A 14,344-nucleotide genomic window follows, 5' to 3' on the forward strand; every position below is an offset into this window, starting at 1 on the left:
TTGCATGAATTTTCTTGTTGTAAGCCCATGATAGCCCTTCTGGAAGTTTCTCTTTTTTCTTTTTGGGATTGTGAGGTGGACTTGGGGACTTTTGGCCAGGGAATTCCTTCAGAATTACAGGAAAAATGGAGGTTGGACAGGATCCCTGGAGGCCACATAGCTCAAAGCAAGGTCATCTTTAAAGTTGAAATAGGTTTCTCAGAAACTTGTCCATGTGAGTTTTGGACATTTCCAAGGGTGGAGAGTGCCCAGTCTCGCTCTTGTGGTGATTTTATTTTTCCCTTATTTTGATCTGGAAGTTCCCTTGCTGCAGCATGTGACTGTTCCCTCTCATCCCTTTGCTGTGCAAAGCTTCAGTAGACATTCAGTCCTCTATAATAAACATAAGTGGCCTTTAAAAACTGAAATAAATCATAGAATCATTTAGGTTGGAAAAGACCTCTAAGATCATCTAGTCCAACCTTTTACCTAGCACTGCCAAGTCCATTAAACCATGTCACTAAGCTCTACATCTATACATCACATCTTTTGAAGACGTCTGGGGATGGTGACCAAAGTACTTCCCCAGGCAGCCTGTTTCAATACTTCACAACCCTTTCAGTGAGGAAATTTTTCCTAATATCAAACCTAAACCTCCCCTGGTGCAACTTAAGACCATTTCACCTGTCTTATCATTTCGTGCCTAGGAGAAGAGACTGCTCCCCACCCCACTATGGCCTCCTTTAAGGCCACTGTAGACCACAGTGAGGTGTCCCCTGAGCCTCCTTTTCTGCATGCTAAAGGTGGTCACTTTAATCACTTCCAACATGGTCAGTTTAATCAGTGCGGGTGGAAGTACTTTGGGAAGCACTTCCCCTTAAGCTAGGGAAACTACTGTGAATCATGGGGGAAGACATCAGGGCACTCCACAGAGGAAGCAAAAGTGAAATGTGTTGTGCTGTAGTGTCAGAAGGTTGTGCCTCAGAATGATCGAGAAGATCTAATCCAGTTCATCCGTGAGATGAAGCCAACTCTCTAAGCAGAGTGAAGGACAATGACTTATGATGCCACGTGAGGAAGTCAGTAGATCGCTGGTGGAGGAACTGTCTTTCTCGTGCCATGACCCCGTGCAGTTTACACCACAGTAAAAGCCCCAGGCCAACACCTATGTTCTAAAGGCCTGCAGGCCCAACTACAGGTTGACTTTGCAAGACCTCTGCCAGTGACAACTCAAGAAAACAAATGCAGTTGATCTTTTTAGCTGTTGGGCACTAGCAGGAGGCAAGGGGAGGCCAGGAAGCTCATTCCAGCACCGCAGCTGCCAGCAGAGACAAGGCCAGGGCTGAGGGGAAGGGGAGAGGCAGACCCAGGGGATGAGGTGCAAGGGTGGATGCTCCAAGCTTCTGTAGAGCACCTCGACACTGTCACTGAAAGCACTGAGCTGGTGTTTTCTAGGACCTGTTGCCAGGCTTTTAAAAGGAAATGCTTGTCTTCACGCTGTCAGTATGACTTTGCTGTTCTTTTGGCTTTTTCTGAGTTTAACTTGTGGTCAGTCTCAAAGGATCCTGAGAGGTCAAATGACCTCTTAGAGGAAAATACCCACCAGCAGGGAAGTTCAAGCTCAAAGTTTGCTCTTTCCCCTCTTGGCTTCACGTGATGGATGGGAGATTTTGTCTCTCATCATTACCATGGGAGCCTAGTATGTTTATGTGGTTTGCGTGTGTTTGTTTTTCCTCAAATACTTCTGTAGCTGCTGTTTCTCGGGTACTTGCTGAAGCATCAAATACTCAGAACTTTTACTCAGTCTTCCATTGGCAAGGCTTTTCTCTTCCAAATGCAGCCTTGTTGCATTTCTGTTGTGTGCAAAAGACACAAAGCCTTCAAAAACGGAAGAGCAGTAGCTCATAGTGCTTTTTAAAGACACTGCTTTTTATAAACCTTCATTTCATGGAGTCTGTGGAGTTGTAGTAACTGAAGATCAGCTCCACTGAGCTCCACTTAGTCATCTAACTCAGAGTAAGCATATCTATTTACTTCTCAGTTAATATGACAGGTATTTGTTGATTTTAAGCACTAAGCAAGGCTTTTGTTTTACTTGAGACAATGAACTATGATTTCTCTTAATGAACAAACAGCAATTTGTTACTTTTTAAACATGCATTTTCTTTGTACTTGGCACATAGAAAATATGGAAACTTTGTGTTCCAAGAATCTTAAGCAATTTCCCTTTTTCCCTTAAAGCACAAGCTTCAGAGGAAGAGCTGTCAATCTTTGGATTTAAAAGTTAGCAAACCAACGCCTCAAAACAGAGTTAACATTCAGGTTAGGCAGTTTCAGAATCTAGTGTTTGTTGTTTTGGGGGGGTTGTTGTGGCCACCCTGTTTTTTTTTTGTTGTTTGTTTGTGTTGTTTTTTTGTTTGTTTGTTTGTTTTTCCTCTGATGAGACACTGAAAAAAAATCCAAGAAATAATGCCTTCATTGATTTTGTTTTGCATAGTCAGTTTACATCAAAAATAACCCCTTGCTTACAGGGCCAGAGCTGTATTTAGGAGAACTTGATTAGTCATTACAGCAGTGTACCAAATTCTGAGATTAGATAATGAATGGATGCTTAATTTGAGACCTAAAAGAGGTGAAAATGGATCTCTGAAGCAGAGGAGGGGCAGAAGAATATTTCCTGCTAAAACTTGAGCATGCTGCCTCCAAAATGCTGGATGTGAGCAGCAGAGCTGCCTGTGTGGCATTAAAGGATTCTTTAGCTGCCTGTGAGAGATACTGAACCATGTCCTGCCTCTCCATTGCCAGAAGAAGTTAGTATTAGCACTGCTTGAGAGAGACGTGATGGGTTTCATCTTTTTAAGGACACCAGGCAGTAAGGCACAGCAGTTCCAGAGCTGCTCCATCACCACTTCAGGGATGTCTGGGGAGATGGGACAGCCGCTTTGGTTACCAACTGGTCAGCCCCTTCTTTGTAAGCCATCTGTAGTCCTGAGTACTGGGAACCTGACAAACCCCTGCAGTTAAACACACGTTAGCTGGAAAGTGTACTCAGCACCATGTAAGCTGCTTGGTGAATGCTTGGTTCCTCCTTCAGGCTGTCAGATGCATCAAGTTCTTTACATCCCCTTTCAAACTATTAGTTTGTAACTGTACAGCTCCATGGCGGAATGTGCTCATGTCTGAGTACTATCAAATTCATTGTCTGTTAGAAGTGGTTCAATCTGTCCTCAGTTTTGCTGAAACCCCTGTGGTTGTTATCACAGTGTTAAGGTGCAGCACTGAACTTTGAATCCCATTTCCAGTTTTCAAGGAAAACACTGTCCGGGATCATACCGCAGCAGTGCAGGTTGGTAATTCTCTTTGAGGAGGTGAACTTCTCTTCAAAATAGGTGTGTACAACTAGCTTCTACCACTTTGCTGTTTTATAACTATGATTTCAATTTTCAATCAAGAGCAAAAGTACACCTTGTTTAATATCTTGTTTCCAAAATACCATGCAAAAACAAAGTCCTGTTTAGTAGAGTTTTGAGATACTCATGCAGCTGATTCTGCAAGTGTTCACTTTTCATTTAAAGCTTTTGGATATGCTTTGAGATGTGTGCTTTTCTGCAGGGAGAATCTTGAAAGTAGAGGATTTCAGTAGTGAAGAGTCCTCAGTTTGGTTGCTTGGGAAGATCTGTGCTTTAGGGTATGTGCTTAAGCTGATTGCACCACCAATTTTTAAGCTATGCTAAAGATGCCTTGTAATTTGCATGCAGTTCTTCTATTTAGAGTTGTTCTTTCTAATTTCTCTATTGGTAAGACTGTTTTTTCGCCCCTCTTTACAAGGCTTTAGTACTTAAAAAACAAAATTCCCATAATAATTTTCTCAGCCAACTGCGTGTAATAAGATCTAATGCCCTAAGTCTAACATTTATATTTTTTTAATTCCATGGAGGCTTGCTTGATAAAGTACTGAGTGAGACACATCTGGGTCAATCACCTTCTTAGTGCGTGAATACTTGTAGGGGAACGTTCTTCTCTGATGCTCAGTCTGTATCTAATAGTTCTGTTTAAAAAAATCCTTTTCTTTTTGCAGAAATTGCTCCTTGGAGATAGCTTTAAGTACATCTAATACTTCAGAAATATTTTTATACTATATCTTCAGTACAGTTTGCAATATTAAGGACTTAATGCCGCAGGTTTGGCAATATCTGTTAACCCTGTTTTGGGGGCATGGTTCCTAACAGTCGGAAACTATCCTGCAAAAAGAGAAGAAAGTTTATCAGCAGGCAGAAGATCAGTTCATTGGTTTTCTTTAGGACAACCTGGAAAGGGGATGAGAGGAATACGACTGTTGCATTAGCAATGACATGTCATATACACTATGTGAAGTTTTGCTTTTAGGTAGTGGGTTCATGTGACAGTCTTGCTGTCCTATCTCTCTGTAAGTCCTCCGCTACTGGCAAAAAGTTATGCTATGAGGCGGCTGTGTGGAATGATTCAAAGTTCCTTGTCTCAGTTTAGTAAGGGAATAATTATCATAACCTGAAATAGCACAAAGAATGTCTCTTTGTCACCAAAAGAGACTAGGTGTATGTAAGTATTGTATAGAACAAAAGCATGTGAAAACAAATCAGATTGTAACTGGTAATTCTTTCTTGCACCACTTGCAACATCTTTTTTTTCTTTTTGCCCAGCTTCGTATTTGATTTATCTTGGTTTGATTTTCCTCAAGTACAAAGAAATAGTAGATTTTGCTGATCTCTAGGTTGACTTCCTAATTATTACACAGTCTTCCTCTGGTTACAGATTAGCTAGTGTTTGATCAGGCTTGTAAAATGGCCTTAAAGCTGATTTTCTGAGAAGCTCCGGGACAATGGAGTACGTGCGTCAGGTAGGTGTGACTGAAGACACAGGAGGAAGAAGCAGGAGTTTTTAGCATTCCCAGTACCTTGTGAGTACTTCTGTTATACGCGGAAGAGAGGAGAGATTTCCTCTGATGTTTGTACTTTGAGGTGATATTATTTAGGTACTTTGAGGTGATATTATTTAGGCAAACTAAGACTAGGAATTCTGCTGCCTTCTGGAAAAGAGTGGTAGAAGAAAAAAGAAAAGAACAAAGGCAGTGATATCCTTTGACATGTGTAATAAGGTCTCAAGTCCAAACGTTTTAGAGAAGCATTTGAAGCAAATCAAAATCTTGGTTGGTTGTCAAAATATGCTTTTGAGTAGCTATTTCACAGTCAGAACAAAGAAAATGGGGATTGCTATACCTCTTGTCCTCTCATGCCAGCACTGCATTTGCAGTACCCCTCAGCCATTTTTTTCAAAAGAAAGATCAGTGGATAATCTCCATACATGGAAACCAGACCATCAACCTCAGAATTTCGTAGGTAGTTGGGTGCCAAAGCCCCAAGTCTGTGATCTCAAAGAAGCACCAGATGGACAATTTTTTCTTGTTTTTGTTTTTTCTCCTGTAACTGTGATTACAGGAAGCAGGAATTGCTTGAATAAAGCAGGTTCGGTAGGCATCTACATAATATAAAGATGTCTTAGTTCTCTGTTGTTTCACACGTAGTAAGTTCATGTCCTCTGATTTTAAATAGACAAATTGCATCCTTTCAGGATTAAGATATGTTTTTTCTAAGCAGTAGTGTTCTTCAAATATGATTAAAAAAGAATTCTCCAGTTTCATTTCAATGGAATCACTTAAATATTACTAAAACTAGGGATTATGGAAGTTCTGCAGAAATATTACAGGCTCTGTTAAAGTTTCCAATGGTCAGAAATACGTGAGCTTATAATAGAGGGAACATCATCCCTAAGACTTCAGATTTGCTTTGGCAGTTCCACTTCCAAGTCTTGACTCAATTAAATCCTTACTTAAGATTGAAAGTGTATGGAATTACAGACTAGCCTATTGCACCAGCGGGCTCTATATAGAATCATTCTATTGCATGCATATTATTTTTTTTATTGCATACTGTAGCAATAGTGTATGCTGTCCTACTGTGTCCTCCCATGGTAAGGCACTTTAAATTGTGCTCCTTTAACATAAAGGGGCAAAATAAGCTGGTGTTAACCGTGCCATGGGGGTGGAAAGCATGCTTCAATTAAAAGAAAAAATATCTCAACTTGAAGATTGGTTTTGTGCATCGGGGCTATTGAAAGGTAATTGTAATTTCTAACTGGGAAAGGAAACAGGAGATGTAGCTTTTGTGTAGGCTGTTAAGCTTTTATAGTAAAGTTCTTACCTACCTGTGTCATTTGAAATAATTATTGGAGACCAATGCCATATGAAGCTACTCAGAGTGTTTTATTTCTATTTGGGCTAGCAATTGGGATGCTGGTGCAGGTGAAGAATTTGTATTTCCTGCTTCCTTGGGATATTTTAGTTCACCAGAAGCTAACAATCTGGCAGAGTGCAGTGTGTTATTCAGGTGGTAATTTCCTTCCCAACTGCACTTTGAGAGTTGTGATTTGCATGGAAATTTTGGGGAATTAATCACTTGCATTTTCTGTCCCCTTGTTTTGATGGCAGTGTAGTCAAATAAAATAGAAATGAGCTCTTCCTGAAGGTAGTTTGGACTGGTGAGATGTTGATACTTTGTTATGGACACTGGTGTGAAGTACCTGTAATTAGTCCAACGTGGCTACAAATAGTGCATAGATCAGATTAACTTGGTCAGCAGCTTTTCGGGTTGGGCATACTTAGTGGTAGAGCTTGCAGGCATCATGACTATTCAACAGCACCTTGTCAAATTCCATTTTAAATCTGGAGAGCTCTCCTTGCATGATGATAGTCTCTTTAGACCTCTTCCACATGGCACGACATGAAACTATCTTCACCAGCCCTGCTGCTGTGGCCCTTCCTGCTTTGGGGGCCACACAAAGGAGCTGGCTGTTAGGGCTGGTGGTTGGAGGGGGGAAGAAGAAGAGAAAAGGATGAGGCAATGAAAAATTTGCCTTGAGGCTGCGGGAGATGAAGGAACCCTTCTGAAAGCCATTATCTTGTACTTATAATTTCCAGATGGAAGGGGGCTTTACTAAAGAGATTTGTCAAATGAAGTCCCCCTTCACAAAACACATGCAACCATTTGGGTGGGTGGGCCATTCCAGAAGAGATGTAAAATAAAACTGGTTGGGAACAAGACGTATTTCTTCAATTTAAGGCATGCATTTAGTAGCGAAGCCATCATCGCATTTTCAGGAAAATGTTGTTGACTCAGCAAGAAAGAAGAGGCAGGAAAATGATTTGTAGTTTGCTTTATGATGTGTTACTGGGGTTTGCGTTGAAAGGCATAATTGTGTCCACATGTGTATAAAAGTACAAACAGGTTGGCTGTCGAGCTGCTACAAAGTAATGGACACAGGATTTTATTCAAAGCTACTCAAAGGGTGGTGTAATTCCAGCTGGCTCAGTGGGAATTGGATTAAACCCATTACAAGAGGCTAATGAGTCCTGCTAGGAGACCCTCTTCAGCGTAATGTCGATGTGGTTTTCTCAAATGCAACTCCAGTGATGTGTTCTGTGAAAATGGTTTTGCTCCATCTTGTCTGACCAAGTCTGAATGAGATAAGCTTCAGTTTGTTCAGAAAAGAAAGGAGGCTTTTAACCAATAAGTGAAAATCTTGACTTGAGTGACATCGATTGTTTTCTTAGGTCTGTATTTCTTCAGGGCTTTCTGGCACCAGCTCAAGCACGAGTTATCTTTTTGCCCTTATGTTCAAACTATTAAATAGTAATCCTATAGTTGCCTCTGATAATGTGGGGTCAGGCCTCTCTAAGCCATCTTCCTCCATCATAGAGAGAGGACTATGAAAGCAAGATTTCAAATCGAGTTGCAAGGTGATTTTTTAAGCACATTTTATGAAGAGAAACATCCTTTTCTGTGTGTGTGTGTATATGTATATATATGTATAAAGAACCTCATTTGTAACTTATCCCTCTACATTAGTAAGATGACATCTGTCTTCTAGACACAATTTCAATGCTAGAACTTGTGTTTGTTTTTATTTATTTATTTTAAAGAACCTCCAGGTGCTGGCTTAGGAAAAAAATCTTTGCACATTCTAGCTATTGTGTGTGTTCAGTTTAAAAACTAAAAAAAAAAAACAAACAAAAACAAAACAAAAAAAAATAATTTAAAAAAAAATAGCAGCAATGACTTCGCAGAGTCTTATTTTACTGTTCATTAGTAGTCACAATACCGGATGCATTATAAATCTTGAGGCCTTCATTTTAAGCAGACTGTTGAGAAAAACTCTAAATGAGCTCTTCAAGAAAGACTGGATATTCTAGCATGTTTTGGTACAAGTATCTCTTTTCAGCTATGAATTTTACATATAGAAAAACAGACACTCTCTTGGGTCTCTGTTTTGAAAATACTGTGTGAGACAGTCAAGGTAAAACAGGGTAAACGTTGGGCTGTGAGGGTGCTGTTTCATGTAAGTATACATAGAGTCTGAGCCATAAGAATTCCTTAAAAAAACAGATTTTCAGTAACTCTATATTTTTATATGCACTTTACTAGCTTCTCTAAAATGGGGATTGTCCCTAAAGAATGGAGCAGGTGGCAGGTTCTCTATTTAAAGGGTATTTCCAAGAAATATCTGTGTGAAGTTTGGAGGGGAGAGTTGGAGAGTGAAAAGCTGTTAAAAGTTTGGGTTTGTTCCCTCCCAAACTGAGATTTGGTACCTGTGCACTGAAGACTCTTCCTACAGCCATCGTGCAGGAAGGATTAGGAAACATTGCTTGGGAACAGTTTTGGATATCTTACAGATTGCTTTTAAGAATAATCTGTATTTGGAAGCAGTTTGTGTTTGTATGCTATTTCCATCTTCTAAATTGACATCAATTTGCTTACCTACTCTGTTGCCGGTGTGCTAGACCAGTTTCTGAGAGATGCACTTGAAAAATGTGTTTCTTTTTGTGAGTGCTTTTCAAGAAAAAAAATGAATCCTGGCATCTTAAAGAAAGCTTTATGCCAGTATTTCAACTCTTCAGGCCTGGGAAAGAGTAATGGATATGGGAGTAATGAAAGAATTACATTAAAGAATTAAGGGTTTTTCTTTGTTTCAGTATGTAAATACCAGGAAGTCTGCAAGCTGTTCTTACAATTATGATCAGTGACTTACAACAGCCTTCTACACTTGTGTGTCAAGGTGTTGTTGTTGGTGTTTGTTTTATCCTTCTGTTTTAAATAATCCAATCTAGCTCAAGGAAACGTCAGAAATGATTATTGTTTACCTTCCAATCCTTATTGGCTGTTGATTTACTCTACCATCTAGATAGGATTGCACAAAGCAGTGCAAACAAGAATGAATGACAGATATTGTATGTAATATTAAATCTAAAGGGCAACATTTCAGCATCAGCTTCCAGTGTGGCTTTTAAAGGCTGAGGAACCTTTTGTTAGTTATCATTCATGGAGATTGAGGTTAGTGATGATCTGTTTAAACTAGGTACATAGTGTAGGAAGCCCAAAAATGAATCCTTCTTATATCCTATAAGAAAAAGAAACAAAACTTGCCCCAAGCAACTTTAAATCGAACTTCTGACTAACCAAAATGCTGAATTACAGCACTGAAACTATTCTTTTTTCCTAGCTTGCAGTGCATAAAGATTTACAAAGTGGTTGGGCGCGGAACTTAATGTCCTGTGCTGGCTTTGCAGCCCATACTGACCTCTGTAGCATGTCCAGGTTTTTTATGTTGTAGCTTGTCACACCAACTGTTTTAGTGGTGTTCAAGTAATGTTCTATGGAAACTGCAATCCCCTCACACAGCTGCAACATGGATTAGGAGAAGCCTTCAATTTCACTGAAACTTGCCTTTTCTTTCTGGTGGGTGCTGCAGAAACATGGGAATTGTTGGATGACTTTGGATACTACAGCATTAGCACATTTGGGGTGCTTCTGCTTTTGTGTTACATTTGTATTTGTGTTTTTACATTTGTATCTGCATTTGTATTTTTGGGTTCTGCCCTTCATCCGTAGAAGGGCAAGCTCCTTGTCACAGCTAAATACATGATAAAACTTCTATTGTTTCGTAAATGTGACTGCAGATTTTTTATTTATTTTTTTTATCACCAACAAGGGTGGTTAACATGGATAACTGCTACTTTTGCCTATTATTGTAACTTCAAGGTCACATCACTTCGTTCTGTTGTAATGAATGCCATCTATTGGTCAAGGTAACTTTTTGGATTATGAAGATTATTCATGAGAAGTCAAGTGGAAAAAAAAGATACTGTGGCTGATAAATGGTGGATAAAATTCACAGCAGATGTGATGGAGAAGCAGGAATAAATTCCCAGAGTCCTGACTTTGTATAAGACTGTCTGTTTCCTTAATCTCATGGACGTTCTCTGCCCATGTCTCATTTTTGATGGTTACTGTTCATTCAAGTACTTAGCTTGCTCTCTATCCTTTGCCTCATGCTTTCATGGTTTTCTTCCTCAGCCCATCTCTGCTACTGGGTTCAAGTGCATCCTGTCAAGTTGTTGAACATAAACAGCTCGGGAGTTTCAAGAGTTGCACTTCCTCACTTTGTTTTATGCTATTTCTCTCTCTCTCTCTCTTTTTTATTTATTTATTTATTTTTTAATTATTGAAAATCAGCTCTGATCTTAACACACAATCTGCTTCCTGAAGTGTGTCGTGAAACCAGATGAGCCAGAGCAAGGTGGGGAAGGGCTGTGCTTTGGCAGAGAGCCACAACAGGATGGGCTTCAGGAGGGTTTTGGTCTGTAAGTGGGCACACTACGCTGCTCCTGCTGCTGCAAGGATGCTGGCTCTTTGAAATAAAACTGAGATTTTAAACCAGGGGGAGGAAAATGCTGCACCGTCAGTGAAAGTGTGTGATCTCAAGTTTGTGGGCTGCCCTGGCGGGTTGCAAAAGCTGTTGCTTCTGCCAGGGAGAGCAGTGAGGCAACCAAAGCAATTTGCATCTCTGTGTGGCGTGAGTCAGGACAGCAACGTGACTGATCATGCAGGCATGACAGGAAGCAGGAATCCTTGTGTCTGGTAGACATAAAATATAGTTTCCCTGACTTATGAACATCTTGCCTATTTAAATATTACATGTCATGTATTTACCTATGTACGCAACTCACACCTGTTTTATTATGGGCTTATGTGGCAGTAAGGAAAATTACTTCTGCATGTGACTGTAGACAGGATGGTGTATTACACAGTGATTTTTTTTTTTCCATTTTCCTATCTCCCACCAAAAAAGTTGGTGTTGATCCTGTCATAGGATCAGCTAAATGGGTTCCCTTGCAGAATCAGGGATTGGCTTTAGTGTCTTAACCACTGCTGCAGGTGGGCTCTTTGTATTAAAAAGCACTTGGAGTAAAAATAAAATCTGTTTTCTTTAGGAGAGGTGAGTCCCCTCTTCTGGAAATGAGTTGGCCATCTGAGATGGGGCTTGTAAGAGACCTGTTCCTAATTTTCTCCTTAAGACCTTAAGATGATGACATAACTGAAGGTCTTGGAGAAATATGACTTGACAGCTAAATCTGCCCACTTATGGATTTGACAGCATGGTATGCAGAGGTCTTCTGATCCAGCAGCCGTTCACCGGATGCAGAAAAATAGCTCTGATTAGAGCGTGACCTTGACAGTGATCACGGCTGCTCCTCTTGTCAGGCTGTCAGAAAGGGAACAGAGAAGTTCTGTTTCCCAGTATGACTTGTTGCTTATCTGGAAGAAATAGCGGAATGCTTTTTGGGGAACTGTTCTCAAATAGTTGCATTTCGCAGAACTGTACACGCATGAGAATTGCTCATAGCAATGTAGGGCTCTCCCCTTAATTTCTGGCATTTGAAAGGTCTCTGTAAGAGCAAAGCCCATCCTAGAGGGCCAGAGCAGTGCTTCTGCTCAATCAGCTTGTACTTTAACACAGATAGTCTTTATCCCTATACCTCATTTCTATTTTTGCTCACTTCTTCTTACGGTTCTGAGTATAAGAACTGGGTGTTTCTTAATGGCATTTAATGTACCTTAAAAATAACAAAAACAAAACTTCTTTACATAAAAAAAAGTTCAAAACCAAGGAATGAAAATGCTGTTATTCTTTCACTGCTTTTCAATGAGGCTCAAAAAATATAGGATAATGAATATTTAGGAATCATGAGAGTAAAACTTTTTGTTTTCTTTTTAAGAACAAGGTCATAGCTCAGTGAACGAGGCAACTCTGACATGTCTTAGAAATGGAGGTCTTTATTGTGGTCAGCAGATTCAAGCAGTTAACAAGACTTAGATTTCTGCTTGACCTTCCCCTTCTGGGGTAAGCACATTGGCTCAGATACTGTGGCCAAAAGCTAAGATTCAGGAAATTATTACACTTGTCATTAACCTGAGCTAGAAGAGTTAAGACAAAAGATTAGGCAAAACCATTCCACAGTGCATCCCACGTGGGGCCGAGTTTCCAGGCCTGCTAGGCCCATCACGCAGAGCGGTGCTGCCTTGTGGTATCTAGGCCCTAGGCAAGGTTCTGGCAGGACCCTACCCTTTATTTGGCATGAGAAATGCCAGCTATACTCCCTTTGTGTGGAATAATGAAGGTTATTCATCAATAGAATTTCCCTTTGGATGGTATAGCACCGATGCTTTCAGAGCTGTTTGCTGTTCCTTCCATAAAATCCACTGAGGAGTTGGTAGGCGCTGGAGTCTGGGAAGATCTACATTGTGGGATGGTTTCAGTGAGGCCTGGCAAGTGGGATGCTAACATTTGTTCTGCTTCTTTTCATATAGATTGAGAAGGTTTTAATAAAAAATGCGTTTGATATGTAAAATCTCACTGTTTAACATCACTCCTGAGGAATATTAGCTTTACAATGTCTGGTTCAGTGACATCCAGTACACCTTCCACGTGTCAGCAAATCTACATCACTCTTAATCTTTTATCAATATGCTGTTCAAAGAAAAGTTTGCCCCTGGCAAACACTTGAAAGACTCCAAATATTTTCACGTTATTTTTGAAAGCTTAGACCATTTTCTGTGTGTTTGTTTTCTTAGTGCTGATTTTGTTGTTCATGTCTGCTCTAAAATTTTGTATAAAATGACTGAAATGCTTTTTTTTTTCTTTTTCTTTTTTCCCACAGATGAAATCATGCATCAGGATATCATTCCCCTCTATGCTGCGGATATTCAGGACCAGTTAAAGAAACAATTTGCTTACCTGTCAGGTAAGAAGTCTATGATGTTCCCTCATGTGGATACTGCTCAGTTGTACAGCTGGGCCTGTTATGCCTCCATGGTTTCTGATGCCTCACATAGGACAAATCTGTTCCTTATAAGAAACTGAAAATACAGACTACCAATACTTGTTATTTAAGGATTTATAAAAAGTGAAGGTATTTACTTAATAAGGCACAATGGAAATTTCAAATTATCAATCATTTTCAGCATCTAGGATAATGGGATGGAAATGAGGATAGGATAAAGGAATAAATGGGGAAAAAATGAATAAGGAAGTGTGGAGGAGCCTGGTACACAAACATGTAGTTAGTGCTAAGGGAGCTGTGCTTTCCAGTGGTCGTGGCTGAGACAGGGCTTGCACCCTGACAGAGAGTTCCCCAATCTAACTGAGCTGTTGTCAGGAATTGGAGATGCAGCATGGGTGTGCTGATGTAGCTGTGGTCTCGTGGCCCCCGTACTGCAGATTAAGCTGCCATTGGCTCTGCTGTCAGCTTCAGTACTGAAACTTAAGCTAACACCTTGGACTTTACCAGAGCAATGTTTGAACGAGCACCACGGTAGCACATTCCCCAGCAGTCCCAGTGCCAGGCTCAGACACGTGCAGCTCTGGAAGGGCTTTTCCTCTTGGCATCCCTGCATTCATTCTGCAAAGGAACTGGCTTTGTGGACTTAAAGCTGTCTCTAAAAGCAGCACAGCTGTGTTTACACAGCACAGCGTGTCTTTGCCCCTGGATTACCTGTGCCAGGTGAGCAATGTGTTTGTGCTGTGCAGGCATCAGTTGCTGAGCTTGGTCCCTCCAGATGCTGGGACCAACCGTGACTAATCCCTAACGGATAAAGGGAGATGCTCACTGATCAGGCTGAGACAGGAGTCTGATAAACTTCTGTGTTGTTGTGTTTGTTTTCTTTTCTTGTCTTCCTGTCTGTAAAACTCTCACAGATGTGCAGCAGTGAACTTGTTGGAGTTACTGCCCTGCCCTCCCTCCAGTGCATGGAGAAGGATGAGCTTTGCAGAGCAGCCCTGCCTCCTTCAGTATGAAGGAGGTTAACCTTTCTAGGCTGAAGTTGGACTTTGACTGTTCTTTCGCCTTTGAATCCCTTCCTGCATCAGATTAAGGGACACCTGGGAACAAAACAACATGCTGCTTTGTGTGATAAAACCTTTTTAAATCTCATTG

The 14,344-nt window shown here is 40.5% G+C and overlaps 1 protein-coding gene across 14 annotated transcripts in view; it reads left to right on the forward strand.

The window, feature by feature from the left end:
• Window positions 1-14,344, forward strand: part of MCF2L (MCF.2 cell line derived transforming sequence like) — a 152,489-nt gene that overhangs the window by 74,558 nt on the left and 63,587 nt on the right. For all 14 annotated transcript variants that reach the window (XM_068678742.1, XM_068678787.1, XM_068678771.1 and 11 more), the window contains one exon: window positions 13,070-13,153. In XM_068678742.1, the coding sequence (XP_068534843.1) occupies window positions 13,070-13,153 (84 nt within the window). The remainder of the gene's footprint in view (window positions 1-13,069; window positions 13,154-14,344) is intronic.

This window comes from Anas acuta, chromosome 1 (assembly GCF_963932015.1).
Source record: "Anas acuta chromosome 1, bAnaAcu1.1, whole genome shotgun sequence".
Classification (NCBI taxonomy): domain Eukaryota; kingdom Metazoa; phylum Chordata; class Aves; order Anseriformes; family Anatidae; genus Anas; species Anas acuta.